The sequence below is a fragment of the Austrofundulus limnaeus genome, unplaced genomic scaffold (genome assembly GCF_001266775.1).
Source record: "Austrofundulus limnaeus strain Quisiro unplaced genomic scaffold, Austrofundulus_limnaeus-1.0 Scaffold457, whole genome shotgun sequence".
NCBI classification, from domain to species: Eukaryota; Metazoa; Chordata; class Actinopteri; order Cyprinodontiformes; family Rivulidae; genus Austrofundulus; species Austrofundulus limnaeus.
The window spans coordinates 233159-240821 of record NW_013952859.1 but is presented as its reverse complement, the minus strand read 5'-3'; the positions used below and the strand labels follow the sequence as shown (position 1 = coordinate 240821).

The 7663-nt window shown below is 41.2% G+C and overlaps 2 protein-coding genes across 2 annotated transcripts in view; one reads left to right on the top strand and one right to left on the bottom strand.

The window, feature by feature from the left end:
- harbi1 (harbinger transposase derived 1) lies at positions 1-2728 on the bottom strand. The gene is made up of 7 exons (XM_014025130.1): positions 2632-2728; positions 1812-1977; positions 1542-1744; positions 1377-1464; positions 1104-1311; positions 852-1027; positions 1-757 (listed from the first exon to the last, which is right to left on the bottom strand). Exons 2-7 carry the CDS (start codon positions 1974-1976, stop codon positions 557-559), a joined length of 1041 nt encoding a protein of 346 aa, XP_013880584.1. The 5' UTR covers position 1977; positions 2632-2728; the 3' UTR covers positions 1-556.
- Positions 2729-2888: 160 nt separating this feature from the next.
- Positions 2889-7663, top strand: part of atg13 (ATG13 autophagy related 13 homolog (S. cerevisiae)) — a gene marked incomplete in the record, with an annotated part of 11011 nt that continues 6236 nt past the window's right edge. Inside the window, 7 exon segments of the mRNA XM_014025127.1 lie at positions 2889-3046; positions 5842-5922; positions 6082-6162; positions 6255-6374; positions 6462-6508; positions 6685-6825; positions 6910-6950. Of these exon segments, the coding sequence (XP_013880581.1) occupies positions 5854-5922; positions 6082-6162; positions 6255-6374; positions 6462-6508; positions 6685-6825; positions 6910-6950 (499 nt within the window).

The following is a 7663-nucleotide window of genomic DNA, read 5'->3' as shown; positions in this document are numbered from 1 at the left end:
TTCAGAATTATCRCAGGTTTTCTGTATTTATTTGTTTTAGTAAACAAAAAGCCCCTTCATTTTCTCTCATATGTACATAAACAAAAACTTCATGTGCAGTTGTAAATAAGGGCAATTTTTTTTTCTTTTTTTGTGTCATAACCCTGATTTTTAACCTGTGGAATTTCTTGTTGGGATGATTTAAAAAAAAAAAAAGAAAAAAATTAATTTTTGGGGGAGGAAACAAAAATATAAAATGAACGGGGTGGGGCTTTTTTTATGTAAAAAAACCTGGACGACAGCAGCTGTACGTGGTTTGAACTCTCCATGAATATTTGGAAGAATGTCCTGAGAGTCAGTCATCAAGCACTTCCACAGAAGGGTCCTGTTGTTTTTGAAATGTGTCCTGTTTGTCTTTGTTCGTTGTATAGCTTCCTGCATGTTCCTCCATATACAAATATGTTATCTTAGTGTAGTCCGTAGAGTAGAAACCAGCAAAATATTAAAAAACTGCATCAGCAACACCGTGTCTGTAGACTTCATTGTTCCTAATGTGATCTTTGGTAAGGCCAGTGTTTCAGCTGAAGTGCTCCAGGATGATCTGTTTTCGGAGCTCCTCCGCCTGGCTGTCGCGGTCCTCGGGTCTCTGCTCGGGGCCCTTGGGCTGCTCGAGGGGCTCCGTCCTCTCCAGGGTCCAGGCGTCCAGTCCAGATTGGAGCGAGGCGTTGTGGAGGACGCAGCAGGCCAGGACGATGGCTGAGCTCTTTTCCGGAGAGTACTGCAAAACAAAAAGACTTTTAGTAAACAAATGAATTAAAAGTCGGCTTTAAAAGCACGACATGCTAAAATGTCACAAATATTCAGTCAAATACCTGTAGGCATCCTTTGGTGCCATCTAAACACCTGAATCTGGTCTGGATTGCCCTGAACGTTCTGTCCACTATCTCATGAGTCGTCGCATGAGACAGGTTGTACTGAAACTCTGCGGGGGACTCCGGACACTCGACTGGGGTCATCAACCACTTCCTCAAAGGATAACGGCTGTCACCTTACAAGAGGCGAACAAAAATAACTTCAAAAGCTCTAAAACCTCAAAGGTCCGACGACCAGGACGTATTTCTCACCCAGCAGCCAGCCCTCCTTGATGTCCTGCAGCTGTCTGAAGATGGACGACCTCTCGAGGACGATGGTGTCCTCGAGTCCGCCAGGCCACTGCGTTTCAGCGCTGAGTAGCAAACCTCGGGCGTCGCAAACCAGCTGACAGGCCACCGAGTGAAACCCTTTCTTATTCACGTATGAGGAGTCTTCGCTGTTCGGAGCTTTGATGGCAACCTGGAGATGGGATAAATTAGCTACAGTTCCAAAAACAAAATCTGATGAGTCACAGGCATTACAACCTGAACACAATCCAGAACCCCAAGGACTCCAGGAAATCCTGCACCCCTCTGAAACTCCTGAAAGGACTGCTCTCTGTTGGCAAGATCTCTGRAAAATGTAGTTTTCTTGTCATTACCCCACCTTTACCATGAGAACCACAGCTGTGTGAGAAGCTGCAGGGGTACCTGTTGAAGGTGATGAACTGAGGCGCTTTCTCCACCAACGCTTTGGTCACGTTGGACACGCACCTGGACATGGACGCCTGGCTGATCCCTATCGTGTCCCCCATAGACGTCTGGAATGAGCCAGACGTGTAGAAGCCCAACGCAGCCAAGACCTGCACCTCAGGGCTGATGGCTCTGGACCTCTGGGTCCGTCTGCTCAGAGACTGGCAGAAGAAAATTTAAAAGGACTGCACGCAAACTTSAGGACACAATTAGACTAAAAATGCACACCTCTCTGAGGATTTCCACCAGGTACAAGATGAAGTTCCTTGGAAAGCCAAAATGAGTGAAGAGGAAATTATCCGAGACCGAGTCCAGGTCAAAGCGGTCCAGCGTCTTGTGGCCTCGACCATGTAGGAGCAAATCACAGTCTAGGATTGCTATGGGGATGGCCATGCTAAGAAGAAAAGATAATCCTGTAAGTTTGTATTTCTACAATGCCAGCAGAAGTATTCTGGGTCCAGGGTCCCTGGTTTATAATCAGAAAAACAGACTAGGATCCAAAGAAAAACTTGAAATGAGTAAAATGAAGACAAAAAACAAACAAAGTGGCAACTAAACACTTGTATGGACCAAAMTCCTCTGCAAAAGTAACCAAAGTGAGGCACAGTGATGCCTTAAACAAACAAAAAAAGGCCTAAAATCTGCAAATACTCACGAATTTCAAACAATTTCTTCTGGTTCCACATTTAAATGTTTCTTTGTGACAGACATAATGCCACAAACTAAAAACAAATTCATCAGCTCGTTAGTTCTTGAATAAATGTACAACTTCGTAGCATTTAACATTTTATTGACAGCTGATGATCAGAACTGCATATGTCAAACATAAGCTTGTCCATTCACTTGTACACTACACAGTGAAACTTTTAAAAATGGGCGACTTAAATATTTTTACACAAACATGCTAACTACKAGCTCCTAGCTAACTAGCGTCTTCGCACTTCAGCTAACGTTTTTAACTTATCGTTATTCTGAATAAAACTGTACTGATAGATAAGATATATCAAATTCAGAGCATATTTCATAAAATTTTAACCAACACGCTTACCTTCAAAATAAGCAGCATTTGTCAACCAAAACAAGGCACAGCACACACTGCGATACGCTCTCACAGATTCGATACATTAAAAAAATAAACATTATTTACTTATGTATTTATTATACGTGCAATTTTATTGCTTTTATGAAAAATATACGTTTTATTTCCAAAAACTATCTTGACACTGTTATTTTTCATAAGTTGTGAAATTAACAGACAATTTTTTAGCGAAAGTGCCACTAAGAAATTGCAGCTACACAAACACGTAGACATGGTGAAGATAAACAGAAACGTAGCGCATCGACTGCTGGTGATGTAGCTGTCACATCGACATATGAATTCTCGTAGAAAAGACTGTCGGTGTCCTTTTTATTGAAAACACTCGTGTTTTTATTGAASGCTCGTCGTTAAAGGATCAGCTAATGTAAGTTGTGCGTGTGTTCTCCTGGGAAGCTTTTAAACGTACGTTAGATTGTTTAGCTAGTCGGCTAACATTAGCCACAAGCTACTTGAACAGTGAGTCACTCTTCAGTCCCTCTGCAGCAAGCTGTAAACAAACAGCAATTATCCCAGAAATGTCTGTAATTGTGACATTATTTTTGATCGGTGGTGTAGTGCTAAATACAATAACTGTCATGTTTTATCATAAACKATCTCAGAAAGTTATTCCTTTATTTACGAAACGAGGAGGCCTCGTTTCATACAGTTCTCTAAGATTCTGTGATAAACAAGTATTTTGTTTAGTAAAACGAAATTTGTTCCCTGGTGTTGTATTCTGTTTTGGAAACAGTTTTAAACAATGGATTGTAGGGGACACAGTTTGCTTTGAAGCAGTTTAGTATTTGGGTCATGTTTGTCAGTTGCTGAAWAAAGTGCATTTATTGTCCTGATGCATCTCAGTAATCCAGGTAAAAAAATCAAAAGGAAAAAAATTGTATAGGTCCTCTGGACGGGCTCTTCTTTAATGAAACGTTTCGTCTCTCCTCCAAGAGACTTCTTCAGTCTGAGAGTTTCAGGCAAAATTCAGGCTTTTAAGCCCTGCCTCCATGTGACTGATACTCACATCACATGGCTATCGTTGACACCTAATTAACACTTATTGTTAACAGGGGGTGGAGTGATACTGGCAATGGCCGTGCTGTTGGAGAAGAGACGAAACGTTTCATTAGAGAAGAACCCGTCCAGAAGACCTACACAATTTTTTTTCTTTTTGCATTTATTGTCATTTTGCTGAAACAAAATTTTCCATTGCTGTTCAGGTCAAGGTGCTCCCAAAGGTGTCGTCCCTGCACCAAATGTCAAACAGCTTATGAGTTTTTTAATACCTCTCATCAGCATGTTTGGCTCACATGAATCCATCCATTTATGTCCCACTTGTATCAGAGTCAGGTCACGGGGCAGCAGCTTGATGAGCAGAGAGGCCCAGACCTCTCATTTCCACAGCCACCAATTCTAGCTCATCCAGGTGTATTTCAATGCTTTCCCAGGCCAGTCTGTTGACAATAGTCTCTTCTGTGTGTTGAGTTTTCACTGAGGTGTGCTCCAAGTTGGACATGCTCAAAAAAATATCCCTGTGGTATCAGTCTCTGAGCCACCTCAACTGTTTCCTCTGGGTGTGGAGGAGCAGTGGCTCTACTCTGAGTCTTTCTTGTATGACTGAACCTCTCACCCTGTCTGTGAGGGAGAGCCCAGCTACCCTGCAGAGAAAACTCATTTCACCCACCTGTGTTTGTGATTTCATTCTATCTGTCACTACCAAGAGGGGCCATAGGTGAAAGTATAGACCAGGGGTCTCCAACCTTTTTTTTTCCTTAAGAGCTACTTTCACAAAATGAAATTGTCCAAGAGCTATTTTTTGCAACATTTAATATTAAACTTAAACTATTGGAATAAGCTTGTTTTGCACAAAAAAAGATTGTCTTCAATTCACATGAAACCACCACAAAGAACACTGAATTTACATGAATGTGCTTTTTGTGTTTATCCATTCATATTATTGTATATTTTACACTACTAACTTAGGGTTTAACTGCGACAGATGTGTGCACAAATAATGTCGGTAACGGGTCTTCGATWTTTTTTCCTCGCATTGTAGACTCCAGTGGGAAGAAACTCTGTGTATTGAACATATACTGCAGTGGTAGTGGTTTCATAGGAGCTCGGCACAGTGTGTCACATGGGGCTATGAAAGATGTGTGCGAAAATGAACGCCAAACAACCATGTAACTGCGCATCATCTGCTGATCGACCATACTGAGCCCTAAACTGTTTGATTGGCAACCATAAGGGAAGGGACAGCTATTGATTGGAATGAAATGAAAGTTTGTTTGTCCTGATGCATCTCAGTAGTAGAAGAAGTCTCTTGGAGGAGAGACGAAACGTTTCATTAGAGAAGAACCCGTCCAGAAGACCTATACATTTTTTTTTCTTTTTGAGCGTTTGTTTGGCCAGTGACAAATTAAATTTTGCTTCCCCTAATCTTTCATAAGCGCTGAAGAGCTACTTTAAATGAGCTCACGAGCTACAGCTTGGAGACCCCTGGTATAGACTGACAAATAAACAGAGAGCTTCGCCTTACAGTAGGGTTAGGCAAAATCGTATTGTGTAAAATTAATCATCAGAAAAACATTAATCGATTAATTTTTGGCACTTGACGATTAATACAATTAATCCCAACAGGTAGAATCCGCTCGCTGCTCCTCTCCACTTCAAATATAACAAACATTAAAAAAAGTTCTGTAACTTATTTATCTATCAACACAGTTTAAAATTTGATGTATAGCCTGAAGTCTGTAATTTTGACACAATTTGGAACAGATTTTTATGAAGAGCAAATCTTTCCCACTAAATTGGTCATGTGACTATGAAATAAGGGTGTCCAGGGACTCCAGGGGATTAATCGTCAAATTAATCGTTATCGGCTAAATACCACAATTAATCATGATTAAGTTTTTTTGCMAATATTKCCCAACCCTACCTTACAGCTCAGCTCCCTCTTCACTWYAACGGACCGGAGCAGAGTCCACAGTACTTCACAAATCCGTCTGTCAGTCTTGTACCTCATTCTTCCYTCACTCGTCACAAAACCCTGAGATATTTAAACTCCTTTTGARGCAGAACTTCAGTTCACCTCTTCTCTGACTGAGGATCACACTTKCTTCATTCTCTGTTKCAAACCACTCAGGATTTTTTTAAAKGTTTTGTCTCATCTGATTACAGGTTTGTGACAACATGGACAGTGACCTGAGTCCACAGGATAAAAAAGACTTGGACAAGTTCATCAAGTTTTTTGCCTTGAAGGTAAAAAAAAAACGTTTGCATTTTTTTGGTTTGTTTTAGTCTAAAAGATGTGCCTGCTCTGGGTGCTAAATATAACACTCTCCTCAGTGTTCCTTTTTATTCTGTATGGAAAAGTCTGTATGAAATGTTAGTGAGGACTGCCTGTCTGYATATCTGTAGACGGTCCAGGTGATAGTCCAAGCTCGCCTCGGAGAGAAGATCTGCACTCGCTCGTCTTCATCTCCCACCGGCTCRGATTGGGTAAAATAACTCTTTTTGTGCACGTATTATTTTTATCMTCTGTTGTGAAATAGTTTTGATTTTTTTACTGTTTTTCCCCCACCCCCTCCTAGTTTAATTTGGCCATCAAAGAYATCCCGGAGGTCACTCATGAGGCCAAGAAGGCGCTGGCTGGTCAGCTTCCTGGCATCGGCAGATCCATGTGTGTTGAGATCTCCCTGAAAACATCAGAGGTAAAAAAAAAAAAACAGTGGCTTTAGCTTATTTAGGTGTGTTCAAGTGTTACATCCTGTTTTATGTTTCTGTCCTCTGTCAATCAGGGTGACTCGATGGAGTTAGAAACTTGGTGCCTGGAGATGAATGAAAAGTGAGAAGCTTGTTTTTTTAATTGTGGGGGGATTTTCACTAAAATGAATAGTTTGTATTTCTGTAACACTGCAAAGAAAGTCAGATCTATAAGAGGGCAACAGAGATGTTTTGAAGTGAGGTCCGACTCTTCTGCTGCTGTGTAATAATCTGCTGTATGTTCTGCTCCTCCTGCAGGTGTGATAAGGACATCAAGGTGTCCTACACTGTTTATAACCGTCTCTCTGTCCTGCTGAAGTCTCTGCTGGCCATCACCAGAGTAACACCTGCCTATAAGTTGTCCAGAAAGCAGGGACATGACTATGTCATATTATACAGGTGATCCATCCTGCTCTGCTGCTGAAACTTCACTCAAACTATCAATAGTTTGGACTTGTATCTGAACGCTGCCTCTTGTTGTAGGATTTACTTCGGGGAAGTCCAGCTGAGTGGATTAGGAGAAGGTAATTTTCAGCTTTTCGTTTGAAGATGGCTGCTTAAAAAAAAGTGCCAGTTTTCTGTTCACATTCTGTACATGGTTTCAGAAGAAGAATYAAGACAAAAAGAATCAGAAAATAGTAGCTCATCTTCATTATGGTAACATGAGAGTTAGGGTGGAAAATGAACGTACCTGTCTTTGGTAAATAGTTTGTTTTAAAGTCACTAATGTAAATCTACAGACTAGGGATTGGCGATATGTTATCTTGAGCGATATACTGTCTAAGACATCAACCATGGTAATAATTTGTCACCTTGTGACAAAAACGATAAATCCCCACCACATGCTGCCAGGCTTTACACGCCTCCCCGCCAGGTTAAGCTTCGCTTGTTTACTCAGAGCTGACGTCGACCTGCRGAGCATGTGCTAAAATAGTGAAGTTAAAAAGCTATYGTAATGACTCTCAACGTACAAAAACGCAGTCATAGTCATCTAAAAACTCTTTAGTGTTCAACAGTATGTTAGAAAAACAACAGGACTGGGCAGCTTCAACTCACTGAACCAACAGAAAAACACCCCTCTGTCCCTGCCAGGTGGCGCGGCTCGTCTCTCTCCACTCACACAACTAGCCCCTCCCTCCCCTGAACATTAACTCTTTACGGCACAGATATTATAGCTTTACCTCCCAGAGCAACAAAACTCATTATTTTCAGTGATTTAGTAAAAAGTTTTTTCTTA